Source organism: Hyperolius riggenbachi, chromosome 1, assembly GCF_040937935.1.
Source record: "Hyperolius riggenbachi isolate aHypRig1 chromosome 1, aHypRig1.pri, whole genome shotgun sequence".
In the NCBI taxonomy this organism is placed as follows: Eukaryota; Metazoa; Chordata; class Amphibia; order Anura; family Hyperoliidae; genus Hyperolius; species Hyperolius riggenbachi.
In genome coordinates, this window is record NC_090646.1 from 490,944 (window position 1) to 511,630 (window position 20,687).

Here is a 20,687-nt window from a genome sequence, read left to right on the forward strand (position 1 = left end):
GCCATGCCTGCCTGCTGCCCTCCTTGGATGTGTAGTGGTAGCCGTTGCTCAGGCTCCACACCGGATTCCATCCCTCATTCCCCGGCCATTACCCGGGGTCACAAATGGCAGACTTGCCCGCCTCCATATGATTCTCGTGAAAGGAATGTGGTGTCATCTTTGCCCGCCATAACTGGTTCTCGTTAAAGGATTTAAAGTACATTCATTTCAAATACAGCAAGCCCTCGATAGTCCTCCTGTATTGTTATTTTTGGTCACTACCTCGGGGCGGCCATGCCTGCCTGCTGCCCTCCTTGGATGTGTAGTGGTAGCCGTTGCTCAGGCTCCACACCGGATTCCATCCCTCATTCCCCGGCCATTACCCGGGGTCACAAATGGCAGACTTGCCCGCCTCCATATGATTCTCGTGAAAGGAATGTGGTGTCATCTTTGCCCGCCATAACTGGTTCTCGTTAAAGGATTTAAAGTACATTCATTTCAAATACAGCAAGCCCTCGATAGTCCTCCTGTATTGTTATTTTTGGTCACTACCTCGGGGCGGCCATGCCTGCCTGCTGCCCTCCTTGGATGTGTAGTGGTAGCCGTTGCTCAGGCTCCACACCGGATTCCATCCCTCATTCCCAGGCCATTACCCGAGGTCACAAATGGCAGACTTGCCCGCCTCCATATGATTCTCGTGAAAAGAATGTGGTGTCATCATTGCCCGCCATAACTGGTTCTCGTTAAAGAGACTCTGTAACATCAAAAAGACCCCCTGGGGGGTACTCACCTCGGGTGGGGGAAGCCTCCAGATCCTAATGAGGCTTCCCATGCCATCCTCTGTCCCACGGGGGTCTCGCTGCAGCCCTCTGAACAGCCGGCGACAGACCCGACTGTAATTTCAATATTTACCTTTGCTGGCTCCAGCGGGGGCACTGTGGCTGCTTTCGGCTCGGAACTAGACGGAAATACCCGATCTCCGTCGGGTCCGCTCTACTGCGCAGGCGCTGGAGACTTGCACCTGCGCAGTAGAGCAGACCCGACGACGATCGGGTATTTCCGCCTACTTCGGAGCAGACAGCCACCAAAGCGCCTGCGCAGGAGCCGGGAAGGTAAATATTTACGTCGCCGCTGTACGGTCGGGCTGCAGCGAGACCCCCGAGGGACGGAGGACGGCGTGGGAAGCCTCATTAGGATCCAGAGGCTTCCCCCACCTGAGGTGAGTACCCCCAGTTTGATGTTACAGTTCCTCTTTAAAGGATTTAAAGTACATTCATTTCAAATACAGCAAGCCCTCGATAGTCCTCCTGTATTGTTATTTTTGGTCACTACCTCGGGGCGGGCGTGCATGCCTGCCTGCTGCCCTCCTTGGATGTGTAGTGGTAGCCGTTTCTCAGGCTCCACACCGGATTCCATCCTTCATTCCCCGGCCATTACCTGGGGTCACAAATGGCAGACTTGCCCGCCTCTATATGATTCTCGTGAAAGGAATGTGGTGTCATCTTTGCCTGCCATAACTGGTTCTCGTTAAAGGATTTAAAGTACATTCATTTCAAATACACAGCAGGGCCTCGAAAGTCCTCCTCCTGTATTGTTATTTTTGGTCACTACCTCGGGGCGGGCGGGCATGCCTGCCTGCTGCCCTCCTTGGATGTGTAGTGGTAGCCGTTTCTCAGGCTCCACACCGGATTCCATCCCTCATTCCCCGGCCATTACCCGGGGTCACAAATGGCAGACTTGCCCGCCTCCATATGATTCTCGTGAAAGGAATGTGGTGTCATCTTTGCCCGCCATAGCTGGTTCTCGTTAAAGGATTTAAAGTACATTCATTTCAAATACAGCAAGCCCTCGATAGTCCTCCTGTATTGTTATTTTTGGTCACTACCTCGGGGCGGGCGTGCATGCCTGCCTGCTGCCCTCCTTGGATGTGTAATGTGTAGTGGTAGCCGTTGCTCAAGCTCCACACCGGATTCCATCCCTCATTCCCCGGCCATTACCCGAGGTCACAAATGGCAGACTTGCCCGCCTCCATATGATTCTCGTGAAAGGAATGTGGTGTCATCTTTGCCCGCCATAGCTGGTTCTCGTTAAAGGATTTAAAGTACATTCATTTCAAATACAGCAAGCCCTCAATAGTCCTCCTGCATTGTTATTTTTGGTCACTACCTCGGGGCGGCCATGCTTGCCTGCTGCCCTCCTTGGATGTGTAGTGGTAGCCGTTGCTCAGGCTCCACACCGGATTCAAACCCTCATTCCCCGGCCATTACCCGGGGTCTCAATGGCAGACTTGCCCGCCTCCATATGATTCTCGTGAAAGGAATGTGGTGTCATCTTTGCCCGCCATAACTGGTTCTCGTTAAAGGATTTAAAGTACATTCTTTTCAAATACAGCAAGCCCTCAATAGTCCTCCTGTATTATTATTTTTGGTCACTACCTCGGGGCGGCCATGCCTGCCTGCTGCCCTCCTTGGATGTGTAGTGGTAGCCGTTTCTCAGGCTCCACACCGGATTCAAACCCCTCATTCCCCGGCCATTACCCGGGGTCACAATGGCAGACTTGCCCGCCTCCATATGCTTCTCGTGAATGGAATGTGGTGTCATCTTTGCCCGCCATAACTGGTTCTCGTTAAAGGATTTAAAGTACATTCATTTCAAATACAGCAGGGCCTCGATAGTCCTCCTGTATTGTTATTTTTGGTCACTACCTCGGGGCGGCCATGCCTGCCTGCTGCCCTCCTTGGATGTGTAGTGGTAGCCGTTTCTCAGGCTCCACACCGGATTCCATCCTTCATTCTCCGGCCATTACCTGGGGTCCCAAATGGCAGACTTGCCCGCCTCTATATGATTCTCGTGAAAGGAATGTGGTGTCATCTTTGCCCGCCATAACTGGTTCTCGTTAAAGGATTTAAAGTACATTCATTTCAAATACAGCAAGCCCTCGATAGTCCTCCTGTATTCTTATTTTTGGTCACTATCTCGGGGCGGCCATGCCTGCCTGCTGCCCTCCTTGGATGTGTAGTGGTAGCCGTTTCTCAGGCTCCACACTGGATTCAAACCCTCATTCCCCGGCCATTACCCGGGGTCACAATGGCAGACTTGCCCGTCTCCATATGATTCTCGTGAAATTAGATCTTTTGGACTGCTAACCATCTAATAATTGCCTGCCATAACTAGTTGTCGTTAAAGAATTTAAAGTTAATTCATTTCAAACACACAGCAGGGCCTTGAAAGTCCTCCTCCTGTATTGGTATTTTTGGTCACTACCTCGGGGCGGGCGGCCATGCCTGCCTGCTGCCCTCCTTGGATGTGTAGTGGTAGCCGTTTCTCAGGCTCCACACCGGATTCCATCCCTCATTCCCCGGCCATTACCCGGGGTCACAAATGGCAGACTTGCCCGCCTCCATATGATTCTCGTGAAAGGAATGTGGTGTCATCTTTGCCCGCCATAACTGGTTCTCGTTAAAGGATTTAAAGTACATTCATTTCAAATACAGCAAGCCCTCGATAGTCCCTCTGTAATGTTATTTTTGGTCACTACCTCGGGGCGGCCATGCCTGCCTGCTGCCCTCCTTGGATGTGTAGTGGTAGCCGTTGCTCAGGCTCCACACCGGATTCCATTCCTCATTCCCTGGCCATTACCCGGGGTCAAAAATGGCAGACTTGCCCGCCTCCATATGATTCTCGTGAAAGGAATGTGGTGTCATCTTTGCCCGCCATAGCTGGTTCTCGTTAAAGGATTTAAAGAGAGTCTGAAGCGAGAATAGATCTCGCTTCAGACCTCATATATAGCAGGGGCACCTGTGCCCCTGCTAAAACGCCGATATCCCGCGGCTTAACGGGGGTCCCTGTCACCCCAAATCCCCTCCGTAATGCGGGGGAGCGCTTCCGCATTGGGGCAGGGCTAACCGCCGCAGCCCTGCCCCACGCGCGTCTGTCAGCGTGTATCTCCGCCTCTCCCCCGCCCCTCTCAGTCTTCCTACACTGAGAGGGGCGGGGGAGAGGCGGCGATGCGCGTCTGATAGACGCGCTGAGAGGCAGGGCTGCAGCCATTAGCCCTGCCTCTAGGAAGCATATTCTACGACCAACCTTTGCGACCAACTTTTGCGGGGGGTGGGTTGGGGGGTCAGGGACCCTCGTTTAGCCACGGGATAGCGGCGTTTTAGCAGGGGCACACATGCCCCTGCTATATACCAGAGCTGAAGCGAGATTTAGTCTCGCTTCAGTGTCTCTTTAAAGTGCATTCATTTCAAATACAGCAAGCCCTCAATAGTCCTTCTGTATTGTTATTTTTGGTCACTACCTCGGGGCGGCAATGCCTGCCTGCTGCCCTCCTTGGATGTGTAGTGGTAGCCGTTTCTCAGGCTCCACACCGGATTCAAACCATCATTCCTCGGCCATTACCCGGGGTCTCAATGGCAGACTTGCCCGCCTCCATATGATTCTCGTGAAAGGAATGTAGTGTCATCTTTGTCCGCCATAACTGGTTCTCGTTAAAGGATTTAAAGTACATTCATTTCAAATACAACAAGCCCTCGATAGTCCTCCTGTATTGTTATTTTTGGTCACTACCTCGGGGCGGCCATGCCTGCCTGCTGCCCTCCTTGGATGTGTAGTGGTAGCCGTTTCTCAGGCTCCACACCGGATTCCATCCCTCATTCCCCGGCCATTACCCGGGGTCAAAAATGGCAGACTTGCCCACCTCCATATGATTCTCGTGAAAGGAATGTGGTGTCATCTTTGCCCGCCATAACTGGTTCTCGTTAAAGGATTTAAAGTACATTCTTTTCAAATACAACAAGCCCTCGATAGTCCTCCTGTATTCTTATTTTTGGTCACTATCTCGGGGCGGCCATACCTGCCTGCTGCCCTCCTTGGATGTGTAGTGGTAGCCGTTTCTCAGGCTCCACACCGGATTCCATCCCTCATTCCCCGGCCATTACCCGGGGTCACAATGGCAGACTTGCCTGCCTCCATATGATTCTCGTGAAAGGAATGTGGTGTCATCTTTGCCCGCCATAACTGGTTCTCGTTAAAGGATTTAAAGTACATTCTTTTCAAATACAACAAGCCCTCAATAGTCCTCCTGTATTGTTATTTTTGGTCACTACCTCGGGGCGGGCGTGCATGCCTGCCTGCTGCCCTCCTTGGATGAGTAGTGGTAGCCGTTTCTCAGGCTCCACACCGGATTCAAACCCTCATTCCCCGGCCATTACCCGGGGTCACAAATGGCAGACTTTCCCGCCTCCATATGATTCTCGTGAAAGGAATGTGGTGTCATCTTTGCCCGCCATAACTGGTTCTCGTTAAAGGATTTAAAGTACATTCTTTTCAAATACAACAAGCCCTCAATAGTCCTCCTGTATTGTTATTTTTGGTCACTACCTCGGGGCGGACGTGCATGCCTGCCTGCTGCCCTCCTTGGATGTGTAGTGGTAGCCGTTTCTCAGGCTCCACACCGGATTCCATCCCTCATTCCCCGGCCATTACCCGGGATCACAAATAGCAGACTTGCCCACCTCCATATGATTCTCGTGAAAGGAATGTGGTGTCATCTTTGCCCGCCATAACTGGTTCTCGTTAAAGGATTTAAAGTACATTCTTTTCAAATACAACAAGCCCTCGATAGTCCTCCTGTATTCTTATTTTTGGTCACTATCTCGGGGCGGCCATGCCTGCCTGCTGCTCTCCTTGGATGTGTAGTGGTAGCCGTTTCTCAGGCTCCACACCGGATTCAAACCCTCATTCCCCGGCCATCATCCGGGGTCACAATGGCAGACTTGCCCGTCTCCATATGATTCTCGTGAAATTAGATCTTTTGGACTGCCAACCATATAATAATTGCCTGCCATAACTGGTTGTCGTTAAAGGATTTAAAGTTATTTCATTTCAAATACACAGCAGGGCCTTGAAAGTCCTCCTCCTGTATTGTTATTTTTGGTCACTACCTCGGGGCGGGCGGGCGTGCATGCCTGCCCGCTGCCCTCCTTGGATGTGTAGTGGTAGCCGTTGCTCAGGCTCCACACCGGATTCAAACCCCTCATTCCCCGGCCATTACCCTGGGTCACAAATGGCAGACTTGCCCGCCTCCATAGGATTCTCATTGTAGCGGTACTGAACAAGTACATAGCAAGTAGAAAATGTAATTTAAAAACAAAACGTAAGCTTTTTAACAATGCCATGGAAAGTTGATAAGGCAGTCGCACATTACCTGACATCACTGAGTGAGGAAGAGCAATCTCGCCATGTTGCGCACAATGCGCAGTAGTCCAGCATGGACGTCACTACACAAACAGCTGGTAACTTGCTGTGCGTTACACAGTGAGTTTGGTGTGTCAGTGTGAAGCAGTACTCTAATTACACTACCTGATTGATGTATACATATGCAAGATGTTTTAAAGCACGTTAGGCCTGCAATTTAGCATTCAATGTGATTTCTGCCCTTAAAACGCTGCTTTGCGTTCAATCCAGATTTCCCCCCGGGACTTTTGGCATGTATTCCACTCCGCCATGCCCCCCTCCAGGTGTTAGACCCCTTGAAACATCTTTTCCATCTCTTTTGTGGGCAGCATAATTCTTTCTAGTTTTCAAAGTTCGCCTCCCCATTAAAGTCTATGGCGGTTCGCGAACTTTTTCCGCGGAAGTTCACGAACCTAAAATCGGAGGTTCGGCCCATCACTGTCTAACACCTGGAGGGGGGCATGGCAGAGTGGGATAGATGCCAAAAGTCCCGGGGAAAAATCTGGATTTGACGCAGAGCAGCGTTTTAAGGGCAGAAATCACATTGAATGCTAAATTGCAGGCCTAACGTGCTTTAAAACATCTTGCATATGTACACATCAATCAGGGAGTGTAATTAGAGTACTGCTTCACACTGACACACCAAACTCACTGTGTAACGCACAGCAAGTTACCAGCTGTTTGTGTAGTGACGTCCATGCTGGACTACTGCGCATTGTGCGCAACATGGCGAGATTGCTCTTCCTCACTCAGTGATGTCAGGTAATGTGCGACTGCCTTATCAACTTTCCATGGCATTGTTAAAAAGCTTACGTTTTGTTTTTAAATTGCAGGACTAAAGTGCTGTAAAACATCTTGCATGTGTATACATCAATCAGGGAGTGTAATTAGAGTTCTGCTTCACACTGACACACCAAACTCACTGTGTAACGCATCGCAAACAGCTGTTTGTGTAGTGACGGCCGTGCTGGACTGGTGCGCACCGTGACGAGAGTGTAGGCCATGGCGGTTTTCAAGCCCATATGGTCGCCGGGCTGTGGTAGCTCAATGACAGAACAACAGAGACTGCCCTGCTGATCAAATTTGGTCTGTCCACAATGAAGCAATGACCTTATTATCTTTTGTGTCCCACCCCCACCCGAGACACTCAAATAGCGGCCATTGCTTCATTGTGATGCGCAAGCCCCTTCACCGCGGCAAGGTAATGATCACGAAGGGGGTTGGGCACATGTACATGCCTTTTGTTTTGTTGTTGCAGCTGCCCGCAGTGCAGCCAGAAAAATTAGGCAGGCATGTACACGCACCAGAAAAATTAGTATAGCGGCCGCTGCTAGCAGCAGCCTTAAAAAATCAGGAATCCGCCTGGAGTCCTGGAGTCCTGGACCCTGTTGGTGGTGGCGGAGAAGGCAAGCGGCCTGCAGGCAGAGATGCTATGAGGGGAGCGACTTAGTCTTGGGGCAGCCAGTCACACGGCGTGCAGGCGGAGATGCTCTGTGTGGGGACTGACTTAGTCTTCAAGTGGGCAGTGACACTCCAGGATACATTTTTATAAAGGTGAGGTACTGAACACTTTTGTGACTTAGGCGACTTCTCTTCTCAATGACAATGCCTCCAGCTGCGCTGACGATCCTTTCTGACAGGACGCTTGAGGCAGGGTAAGACAGAAGTTGGATGGCAAATTGTGACAGCTCTAGCCACAGGTCAAGTCTGCGCAAGTCCAGGAGTTCATTGCTTCTCACAGTGTCTACATCCACACTTAAGGCCAGGTAGTCGGCTACCTGCCAGTCCAGGCGTTGGTGGAGGGTGGATCCGGAAGCGCTAAGGCGAGGCGTTGGACTAAAGAATGTCTGCATGTCCGACATCACCATGAGATCGCTGGAGCGTCCTGTCCTTACCTGCGTGGACATGGGAGAAGGTTTATTGGCAGTGGTACCTTTATTCCGTTGTGCTGTCACATCACCCTTAAACGCATTGTAAAGCATAGTTGCCAGCTTGTTCTGCATGTGCTGCATCCTTTCTGCCTTCAGGTGAGTTGGTAACATCTCCAACACTTTGTGCCTGTACCGAGGATCTAGTAGCGTGGCCAACCAGTAGTTGTCATTCCCCTTGAGTTTTTTCATACGGGGGTCCCTCAACAGGCTGGACAGCATGAAAGACGCCATCTGCACAAAGTTGGATCCAGACATACTATCCAACTCCTCTTGCTCTACATCAGTGATGTCAGGTAAGTTCTCCTCCTCCCCCCAGCCACGAACAATACCACGGGAACGTTGAGAAGCACCAGCCCACTGCGACGCCTGCTGCGGTTGTTCTTCTGCTGCCTTATCTTCCTCAAAAAAAAAAACACCTTCCTCATCATCTGACTCTTCTTTCCCACACGACTCTTCCTCCTCCTCCTCCTCCTTCCCCCTCTGTGCTGCCGCAGGTGTTGAGGAAACATCTGGTTCTGATGAGAATTGGTCCCACAACTCTTCCTCCTGTAACTGTTCCTGTTCAAGCTCCTCCACAGCTTGATCCACCACTCTATGCACGGCACACTCCAGGTAGAAGGCATATGGGATCAAGTCACTGATGGCGCCTTCACTGCGACTCACCATGTTTGTCACCTCCTCAAACGGCCTCATGAGCCTGCAGGCATATTGCATGAGTGTCCAGTTCTTCGGCCAGAACATCCCCATCTCCCCACAGCATGTCCTTCTACTGTAATTGTAGAGATACTGGGTGACGGCTTTCGCCTGTTGTAGCAGGCGGTGGAACATCAGTAGGGTCGAATTCCAGCGAGTCGGGCTATCGCAAATCAAGCACCTCACCGGCAAGTTGTTTCTCCGCTGAATATCGGCCAAGCGTGCCATGGCCATGTAAGACCGCCTGAAATGCCCACACAACTTCCTGGCCTGCTTCAGGATGTCCTGTAAGCCTGGGTATTTACACACAAATCTCTGGATTACGAGATTGAGCACATGTGCCATGCAGGGTACATGTGTCAACTTTCCCAAATTCAAAGCCGAAATGAGATTGCTGCCATTGTCACACACCACGTTGCCAATCTCCAGCTGGTGCAGGGTCAGCCACTGATCACGTGTTTGTTAAGAGCAGCCAGGAGAGCTGCTCCAGTGTGACTCTCCACTTTGAGGCAACACATGTCTAAGATGGCGTGACACCGTCATACCTGGCATGCAGCATAGTCCCTGGGGAGCTGGGTCTGTGTAGCTGGAGAGGAGATCGCAGCAGCAGTAGAGTTGAACTGCCACTCAGCCAAGGAGGAGGAGGAGGACAACAGCGAAGAGGAAGTAGCAGGAGGAGAGGAGGTGGCAGCAGCCAGTTGTGTGCCGTCTCCATTTCTGTTTTGCAAGTTATTGCGGCTGTGTGAGCAATCCGGCTGAGACTAGGCACCGGCAATTATCCAGGTCTGACAGGCCTGTGATACCGTTTATCCAGCAAGCCGTAGAGGTGTCACAACTAGGTCCACTGCACAACCACGTACGCCCTGCTTGCCAGCGGTCACCAGGTTGATCCAATGTGCTGTATAAGTAATGTGCCTGCCCTGCCCGTGCTTGGCAGACCAGGCATCCGTGGTCAGATGGACCCTTGACCCAACGCTGTGTGCCAGAGATGACACCACTTACCTTTCTACTTTTCACGGTACAGTTTGGGTATCGCCTTTTTTGAGAAATAATTACGGCCTGGTATCTTCCACTGCGGTGTCCCAATGGCCACACATTTTTGGAAGGCCTAGGTTCCAGACAGCCCACATTGTGTCCAAAGTCCAACCGCACAACTGGGACATGCCAGTTTTCAGCCCAGACACCTCCAAAAAATTACACAGCAATTGTGTTTTGGGTTAAATATAGGTGGTATCAGTGGCCTGTGGCACCGTGGCCTGGCGGTGGGAGCTGCACAGGCAGCAGGAGCAGGGCAATGCAGCAGCCGCAGATGTAACATGTGCCAGGAGCATACCGGACGTGGCAATTGGCACTTGGCACGTGTCACTTGCCAAGTGTCATGTGGCACTTGCCACGTGTCACGTGGCACTTGCCAAGGGTCACATGGCATTTGCCATGTGTCACGTGGCACTGTCACGTGACACTAGGCAAGTGCCACATGACACGTGCCAAGTGACACGTGCCAAGTGCCATGTGAGACGTACCAAGTGCCACGTGCCACGTGCCGAGTGACAGTCAGACAGCAGAGGAGAGGACACTAACTGTCGCACTGGCACTGCTCAGCAGCACAGCAGTTCTGTAGTAAGCTAACACAGTAGTGCTACTACTCTAACAACTACTAGCACTGACTGCAGTACTACACAATAACACAGTTATCCTATCCCCTAATCCCTAACCTAACCTATACCTAAGGCTAATAGCTGGCCAGCAGGCAGCAGCTGGCCTGGTCTGGGCTAGTGTTGGGCGAACAGTGTTCGCCACTGTTCGGGTTCTGCAGAACATCACCCTGTTCGGGTGATGTTCGGGTTCGGCCGAACACCTGATGGTGTTCGGCCAAACTGTTCGGCCATGTGGCCGAACTAAGAGCGCATGGCCGAACGTTACCCGAACGTTCGGCTAGCGCTGTGATTGGCCGAACGGGTCACGTGTAGTGTTGGGCGAACATCTAGATGTTCGGGTTCGGGCTGAACATGGCCGAACTCCGAACATAATGGAAGTCAATGGGGACCCGAACTTTCGTGCTTTGTAAAGCCTCCTTATATGCTACATACCCCAAATTTACAGGGTATGTGCACCTTGGGAGTGGGTACAAGAGGAACAAAAAATTTAGCAAAAATAACTTATAGTTTTTGAGAAAATCGATTTTAAAGTTTCAAAGGGAAAACTGTCTTTTAAATGCGGGAAATGTCTGTTTTCTTTGCACAGGTAACATGCTTTTTGTCGGCATGCAGTCATAAATGTAATACATATAAGAGGTTCCAGGAAAAGGGACCGGTAACGCTAACCCAGCAGCAGCACACGTGATGGAACAGGAGGAGGGTGGCGCAGGTGGAGAAGGCCACGCTTTGAGACACAACAACCCAGGCCTTGCATGAGGACAAGAAGCGTGCGGATAGCAATTTGCATTTTGTCGCCATGCAGTCATAAATGTAATACAGATGAGAGGTTCAATAAACAGGGACCGGAAACGCTAACCCATCACAGATGTTCATTGTTCATGTTACTTGGTTGGGGTCCGGGAGTGTTGCGTAGTCGTTTCCAATCCAGGATTGATTCATTTTAATTTGAGTCAGACGGTCTGCATTTTCTGTGGAGAGGCGGATACGCCGCCGATCTGTGACGATGCCTCCGGCAGCACTGAAACAGCGTTCCGACATAACGCTGGCTGCCGGGCAAGCCAGCACCTCTATTGCGTACATTGCCAGTTTGTGCCAGGTGTCTAGCTTCGATACCCAATAGTTGAAGGGTGCAGATGGATTGTTCAACATAGCTACGCCATCTGACATGTAGTCCTTGACCATCTTCTCCAGGCGATCGGTGTTGGAGGTGGATCTGCACGCTTGCTGTTCTGTGTGCTGCTGCATTGGTGTCAGAAAATTTTCCCACTCCAAGGACACTGCCGATACCATTCCCTTTTGGGCACTAGCTGCGGCTTGTGTTGTTTGCTGCCCTCCTGGTCGTCCTGGGTTTGCGGAAGTCAGTCTGTCGGCGTACAACTGGCTAGAGGAGGGGGAGGATGTCAATCTCCTCTCTAAAGTCTCCACCAGGGCCTGCTGGTATTCTTCCATTTTGACCTGTCTGGCTCTTTCTTCAAGCAGTTTTGGAACATTGTGTTTGTACCATGGATCCAGAAGGGTATAAACCCAGTAATTGGTGTTGTCCAGAATGCGCACAATGCGTGGGTCGCGTTCAATGCAGTCCTAGGCCGAAGAGGTCATAGCCTAGGGTCACAAAACCTGTTTATTGGGCAATTTCAATGGTGGCGAGTCTGACGTACATAAATCGCAGCAATGGCCGTTAGCAACGTCTGAATCTCACGAAATGTCTCATGCAGTTAGAAGACATATTGTTAGACTTGGGCTCCAAAGATGGGTTCCCTACATCTCTGCAAACCAGAGTTACAGGGCTCCAAATTTGGTAAAATCCCCCATAGGCTTTCATTGGGCCTCCTATTTACAGTTCCAAAATCTCACATCTTTTCAAAGGGCAATGGCTCAGCAGTACCAAATTTTCTAGCATTGTAGGGACCCTTAGGGGGAACATGACTGGTGAGTTTCGGGCCCCTAGGCCGAAGAGGTCATAGCCTAGGGTCACAAAAACCTGTTTATTTGGGCTATTTCAATGGTAGTGATGGTGGCGTACATAAATCGCAGCAATGGCCGTTAGCAAAGTCTGAATCTCACGAAATGTCTCATGCAGGTAGAAGACATATTGTTAGACTTGGATTCCAAAGATGGGGTCCCTACATCTCTGCAAACCAGAGTTACAGGGGTCCAAAATTGGTAAAATCCCCCATAGGATTTCATTGCCTCCCTATTTCACTTTCCAAAATCTCACATCTTTTCAAAGGGCAATGGCTCAGCAGTACCAAATTTTCTAGCATTGTAGGGACCCTTAGGGGGATCATGACTGGTGAGTTTTGCCACTGCTGAGCCATTGCCCTTTGAAATGGTGTGAGATTTTGGAACGGTAAATAGGAGGCCCAATGAAAGCCTATGGGGGATTTTACCAATTTTGGACCCCTGTAACTCTGGTTTGCAGAGATGTAGGGACCCCATCTTTGGAATCCAAGTCTAACAATATGTCTTCTACCTGCATGAGACATTTCGTGAGATTCAGACGTTGCTAACGGCCATGGCTGAGATTTATGTACGCCACCATCACTACCATTGAAATAGCCCAAATAAACAGGTTTTTGTGACCCTAGGCTATGACCTCTTCGGCCTAGGGGCCCGAAACTCACCAGTCATGTTCCCCCTAAGGGTCCCTACAATGCTAGAAAATTTGGTACTGCTGAGCCATTGCCCTTTGAAAAGATGTGAGATTTTGGAAAGTGAAATAGGGAGGCAATGAAATCCTATGGGGGATTTTACCAATTTTGGACCCCTGTAACTCTGGTTTGCAGAGATGTAGGGACCCCATCTTTGGAATCCAAGTCTAACAATATGTCTTCTACCTGCATGAGACATTTCGTGAGATTCAGACTTTGCTAACGGCCATTGCTGCGATTTATGTACGCCACCATCACTACCATTGAAATAGCCCAAATAAACAGGTTTTTGTGACCCTAGGCTATGACCTCTTTGGCCTAGGGGCCCGAAACTCACCAGTCATGTTCCCCCTAAGGGTCCCTACAATGCTAGAAAATTTGCCACTGCTGAGTAATTGCCCTTTGAAAAGATGTGAGATTTTGGAACTGTAAATAGGAGGCCCAATGAAAGCCTATGGGGGATTTTACCAAATTTGGAGCCCTGTAACTCTGGTTTGCAGAGATGTAGGGAACCCATCTTTGGAGCCCAAGTCTAACAATATGTCTTCTAACTGCATGAGACATTTCGTGAGATTCAGACGTTGCTAACGGCCATTGCTGCGATTTATGTACGTCAGACTCGCCACCATTGAAATTGCCCAATAAACAGGTTTTGTGACCCTAGGCTATGACCTCTTCGGCCTAGGACTGCATTGAACGCGACCCACGCATTGTGCGCATTCTGGACAACACCAATTACTGGGTTTATACCCTTCTGGATCCACGGTACAAACACAATGTTCCAAAACTGCTTGAAGAAAGAGTCAGACAGGTCAAAATGGAAGAATACCAGCAGGCCCTTGTGGAGACTTTAGAGAGGAGATTGACATCCTCCCCCTCCTCTAGCCAGTTGTACGCCGACAGACTGACTTCCGCAAACCCAGGACGACCAGGAGGGCAGCAAACAACACAAGCCGCAGCTAGTGCCCAAAAGGGAATGGTATCGGCAGTGTCCTTGGAGTGGGAAAATTTTCTGACACCCATGCAGCAGCACACAGAACAGCAAGCGTGCAGATCCACCTCCAACACCGATCGCCTGGAGAAGATGGTCAAGGACTACATGTCAGATGGCGTAGCTGTGTTGAACAATCCATCTGCACCCTTCAACTATTGGGTATCGAAGCTAGACACCTGGCACAAACTGGCAATGTACGCAATAGAGGTGCTGGCTTGCCCGGCAGCCAGCGTTATGTCGGAACGCTGTTTCAGTGCTGCCGGAGGCATCGTCACAGATCGGCGGCGTATCCGCCTCTCCACAGAAAATGCAGACCGTCTGACTCAAATTAAAATGAATCAATCCTGGATTGGAAACGACTACGCAACACTCCCGGACCCCAACCAAGTAACATGAACAATGAACATCTGTGATGGGTTAGCGTTTCCGGTCCCTGTTTATTGAACCTCTCATCTGTATTACATTTATGACTGCATGGCGACAAAATGCAAATTGCTATCCGCACGCTTCTTGTCCTCATGCAAGGCCTGGGTTGTTGTGTCTCAAAGCGTGGCCTTCTCCTCCTGCGCCACCCTCCTCCTGTTCCATCACGTGTGCTGCTGCTGGGTTAGCGTTACCGGTCCCTTTTCCTGGAACCTCTTATATGTATTACATTTATGACTGCATGCCGACAAAAAGCATGTTACCTGTGCAAAGAAAACAGACATTTCCCGCATTTAAAAGACAGTTTTCCCTTTGAAACTTTAAAATCGATTTTCTCAAAAACTATAAGCTCTTTTTGCTAAATTTTTTTTTCCTCTTGTACCCACTCCCAAGGTGCACATACCCTGTAAATTTGGGGTATGTAGCATGTAAGGAGGCTTTACAAAGCACAAAAGTTCGGGTCCCCATTGACTTCCATTATGTTCGGAGTTCGGGTCGAACACCCGAACATCGCGACCATGTTCGGCCTGTTCGGCCCGAACCCGAACATCTAGATGTTCGCCCAACACTAGTCTGGGCACAGCACACACAGACACATAGCAGCTGCAGCAGCCCTGCAGCAGCCCTGCAGCACACACTCTGACTGTCACACAATGAAATCAAGTTAATTAATGATTTAACAATAGTGTAGTGATAGTGAAGGGGTTACTGAACAGCTTTAGGTTTATCACTGTATACAGCCCTTGCAGTTACAGCAGCACTGCTGCATGTCTCTCAGTGAGCATTCAGCAAGCCAGGACGATCTGTCTCATCATGGCAGCCCTCCTTATTATACAGGGGGGCTGGCCAGGGTTCCTTTCTGTGATTGGGTGCCAGGGCTTAGGCTGGGAGCCCTCTGGCTCAATGAGGTCAGGGGGGGGGGGGGGGGGGGGGGCTGGCCAGTAGAGATAGGAAGTTCGGATCTTTTCAATGATCCGGATGATTCGAATCGGATCATTAAGAAGATCCGGATCTTTGATCCGAATCTCGGATCATTTTACAAGGGAAGCATTCGGGGGTGAAATGACTAGCAGGACAGGAGAAGGGGAGGGGGGTGGACACACAGAGAAGGGGAGAAGATGGACAGAGGGCAGGGAGTGGACAGAGAAGGGGAGGGGGGTGGACACAGAGAGAAGGGGAGAAGATGGACTGAGGGCAGGGAGTGGACAGAGAAGGGAGGAGGGAAGCAGAGAGCAGAAATGTTTGCACACAATACACACATGCTGCAATCATGCTTTACATATATTTCACCTATATGTTCATCTGTGTACTCTGAATGCAAATGTCGCACAGTGAAAGAAAGCATTCCCCAAAGCATTCCCAGAAGTGAAGTGCAGCTGTTTAGAGCAGTGCAGGAGGATCATATTGCGCTGCAATCACAGTGCCTGCAAAGTTACTGAGCTGTGCTGAGCTGAGCCAAAAGCTTCTAATGTGATCACTGCACAACTACGGAACAGACGGAAGCAGTAGATTTGGGCGCATGAGACAAGTGGACAAAAAGGGCGCCCCATTCACTTTCATTATAAATATCGTTTAATGGGCGCTGAACGGGGAAAATAAGGCGCCGGAGATTTTTAAGGATTTATAACGGCGCCCGGAGATTTTTAAGGATTTATAACTATGTTTGTGATGATTTAAGTTTACAAAATGAGCCCGTGACGAATAACGTTTATGAAGATAATAAATCACTATTTCTAAAACATTTCTAACACATTATTATCCACCCAAAAAAATAATTTACATTTTTTTTCTTTACATTCTTTATTTATTCATGTCTGTAAAACATTATTATCCATAGGGGGTTTTAGGTTTAGGCACCAACAGGGGGGTCTTAGGTTTAGGCACCAACTGGGGGGTCTTAGGTTTAGGCACCAACAGGGGGGTCTTAGGTTTAGGCACCAACAGGGGGGTCTTAGGTTTAGGCACCAACAGGGGGGTCTTAGGTTTAGGCACCAACAGGGGGGTCTTAGGTTTAGGCACCAACAGGGGGGTCTTAGGTTTAGGCACCAACAGGGGGGTCTTAGGTTTAGGCACCAACAGGGGGGTCTTAGGTTTAGGCACCAACAGGGGGTCTAGGGGTTAGGGATAGGTACAGGGAGGGTTTTTAATAAACGAAAATATAAGTTTCACTTTACAAACAGGGAAGATTAACGTTTTAAGAATTGCCGATCTCATACACATTATTTAGTGATTTATACATTTTTAAAACACTATTTATAAACGAAATTCTACACAATAATTTCTATAAACGATATTTCCATTTATCGTTTATACCACGCGCCCTTTTTTCCCGACGCCCTTTTCGTACGTACGCGGAACAGACAGCCTATAATGAGCAGCACATTGCAGCCAGTATGTGTGCTCTACACATATCTGGCAGTGGCACCCATGTCCCCTCTCTCTCATCTACCTGTCCCTGCAAGGCTGGCTCCCCTCCAACTCAGCGATCCATCCCTGCTCTGCTTCCAGGACCCCGCTGCCCGCTGAGAGGGGTGTGTGTCGCTCCTTGCCCCGCCCCTTTTTCGATCCGAATCACTCATTTTGATGATTCAGATGATTCGACTCACAAAATAGATTCGGATCAAAGATCCGAATCGTTCATGATCCGGACAACACTACTGGCCAGGGTTCCCCTCTGTGATTGGTTGCTAGGGCTTCTGCTTGGAGCCCTCTGATTGGCTCCAGGACGTCATCTCCTTAGTTACAGTATTTCAGATCCGGATATCCGCAATATCCGCGGATATCCGGGTCATGCGTCAAAATATCCGCAGATAGCTATCCGGATTTTGGCCCAGGTATCCGGAATCTGGATCTGGTCGGATAGCTGAAAAAAGTTTGGATATTCGGGTTACCCGGATATCCGGAATCTGGATGAGCAGCACTGGTGAGGAACTCATGATCCCATAGAGGTGTATTGGGATCAGGTTAGATTTAGCAGTTAGGATGAAGGGAAGGTGTTAACAGATACGGAAGTTGTGAGCAATTTCATATTGTCCCAGCGCAGCTGTATTGTCAGCTTTCTTAAATAGAACAGGCTTCACACATTCATACCTCTATACTAATGCCAAATGGTCTGTTTACTTGAAACCAGAAGCTGTCCCAACTGCCCAGAATAAGATCACCCTCCAAAACCTGAAGCTGGGGACAATGGGCAAACCACAGTTATTAATAACTAGAGAAGAGATTATCAGAGACAGGATGCAAATATATCAGCATGCTTCTAAAAATCAGGGTAATGTTAAAATGATAACATTATAGCTGCTACAGAAAGAAAGAGTTATTTAGTGTTTGCTGATCACACATGGTAATCTGTCAGTGTTCAGTAACATTTTAGAAAGTGTTACCTGCAGGTTATACATTTGATAACCTTTCCTACCAGAATAATTACATGCACAGATCAGGAACTATTGTTGCTTGTTTTTCACTAGTGATGGGCGAACATCCAACCCGAACATGTCCCTTTGGGGCCCCTATAGGGTCCCAGCATAAAGGGAGAGCATGCCCCGAGCGCGGGGGGGGGGGGGGGTTCGGAAATGCCCCCCCCCCCCGCTAAGCTCTCCCTTCTGCTGGACCCTATAAAATGAAACAGAAGTCCCCCAAAGTACCTGTAGCAGGCTGGCAGGAAGAGGACAGGAAGCGGGCAGCCGGAGAGCATAGGCGCTAGTACCATCTGGTACTTCCGCCCTCTCTCTGACGCACTTCCTGTTTACATTTGTAAGTCGCGTCAAGAGAGAGCAGAAGTACCGTGATGACGTGTACGAGGGTACGCGTCATCTACATGATGGCACGTACCCTCGTACGCGTCATCGCGGTACTTCTGTTCTCTCTTGACGCGACTTACAAATGTAAACAGGAAGTGCGTCAGAGAGAGGGCGGAAGTACCAGATGGTACTAGCGCCTGTGATCTCCAGCTGCCCTCTTCCTGCCCTCCTCCTGCCAGCCTGCTACAGGTACTTTGGGGGACTTCTATTTAATTTTATAGGGTCCAGCAGAAGGGAGAGCTTAGCAGGGAGGGGTGGGGGGGCATTTCCGACCCCCCCCCCCCCCCCCCCGCGCTCGGGGCATGCTCTCCCTTTATGCTGGGACTCTATAGGGGGCTGTGTTCGGCCAGACACGGCTGTGTTCGGCCGAACACAGAAGGCCTGATCGGGTTCGGGCAGCGTGCCTGAGCACCCTCCCAAACACCATGAGGTGTTCGGGGGGTGCCGAACCGAACCCGAACAGGCTAAAATTGGGGCGAACCCGAACAGTGGCGAACACTGTTCGCCCATCACTATTTTTCACCTCTGCACAAACTGACTGACTACCACGGAGCTGTGACACTCCCAGGCTGACAAAGTCTGTTCCAATCCAGAGTGGAGCGTTCGGAACATCTGAATTCACACATACAAGGCAAACCATTTCATGCACTATCCAGCAGTCCTAACAATATGTAAGCTGAGGGCATGTCCTATCTCTCAGTAAAGGTGGGATAACCCTTAAAGACTGATTGCACCGCAGAAATCAGCCTTCATATGACCCTGCGCCATGGTGCTGAGACAGTGTTATAATAAATATTTGTTGGTTTCTATGGGCAATAACACTACACCTTTGTTCAGCACCATATCACAGAAAGTGTGATAACTTGACACTCATAAAAGCATCAGCACACATCTTCAAATGTTAAGGTGTTTATTCAGAGAACAGATATACAGATGTGATCAGCAATCTTTGTTACAGGTTACCTCAGCAAAGCAATCGGTCTGTAGAATCGTATGCGTTCCATGCAGACTTGGTCTATCCCTAGAAGACTAGACCAGGTGTTATATTATAATCTATGATACGTTGCACTTACTGTATATACAGCATACAGATAATGTAAGTTGCAAGAAGTCAGTCAGAAGTGAGAAGTGGCTGTTTTATACTAGCCTCTAAAGAATTAAATGTGACATCATCCAGCAGGGATGGAACAATAACTCATCACCTGCTATTGGCTGATAACAACACGTGATATCATGACAAGCAGAGTCTTTACGGCGCATGCACTGGAAAATTCCATTTTCTAATGACCTGTCCCCTTCTTCTGAGAAGAACCTTGTTTCATGTACTTTTTTTCATGTACTTGGCTATTTTTTACCTTTAGGAAATATGAAAACACTCTATGTTTATCCCCCACAAGGCTAGAAGTCTGTCTACGGCCTTGTGGAGTCAGAAGCAAGATGTTCTTCTGAAAATCAGAACTGTCTTTATTTTGCTGTACTAGCCTTAAAGAGACCCTCTGCCGAGCAAGTCCTTTTACTACACCTATTTAGGTAAAGTAACTGAGGCCTACGAATTCAAGCATATCATACTTAAATTCTAACAAGTGTCATATGCATAGCCCCGGCTAGTGCCCTACTCCCTATCCTTTAGACCTCGGGTTCCCTTTAAAGCTGTGGAGGGTTACAGCAAGGAAGGGATTTGATGTAAGGTTAGGTAAGTGGTCAGGGGAGGTAATGGGGAATATTAGGGTTAGGCTACATGATGGATGGGGCAGGGGACCCAACAACAGCGAGTGTGACCCAAAAATGAAAAAGAGAATATGTGAACATTCATTTGTAATATTTTATATCTTAAAGAAAACAAATGAAATAAAGATAAGTAAAGAATCACGTTTACACAGTAAATACATGATGCATATACTGCAGACACTGCACATGCCAGTTACTGGTTACCTCTCCAGGGGTTATTGGAGGGGGGGGGGATATGTATTATGGATGGGATAGATGATCATATCTCACATATGTTATTATTATTTCTTAAAGTTGGGTTTTCTGTTTGCAGCTCTTATGAAGTCATTATGTTTGGGGGTCAGGAGAGAAATCGGAGTGTGGAGTGCATGAATTTCCCCAGCACCCTCTACAACACCAGCCGGACAGCGAGTGACTACACTGCGGTCTTCATTCCAGCCCAGAACCTGACCAGAGCCAGGAACTTCACCCTGGGAGACAACCAGCATTATGGCGGCTTCCACAACACCCCCCTCCTGGCCAAACACAAGTACACCATCTACATCCGCGTCACCAGCCGCTGGAAGGAGGTGTGTCCTCACTGAGGTGTCAGG

The 20,687-nt window shown here is 49.4% G+C and overlaps 1 protein-coding gene across 3 annotated transcripts in view; it reads left to right on the forward strand.

The window, feature by feature from the left end:
- LOC137562144 (receptor-type tyrosine-protein phosphatase kappa-like) overlaps nucleotides 1-20,687 on the forward strand; it is a 374,827-nt gene that overhangs the window by 257,332 nt on the left and 96,808 nt on the right. For all 3 annotated transcript variants that reach the window (XM_068273487.1, XM_068273479.1, XM_068273493.1), the window contains exon 15: nucleotides 20,408-20,663. In XM_068273487.1, the coding sequence (XP_068129588.1) occupies nucleotides 20,408-20,663 (256 nt within the window). The remainder of the gene's footprint in view (nucleotides 1-20,407; nucleotides 20,664-20,687) is intronic.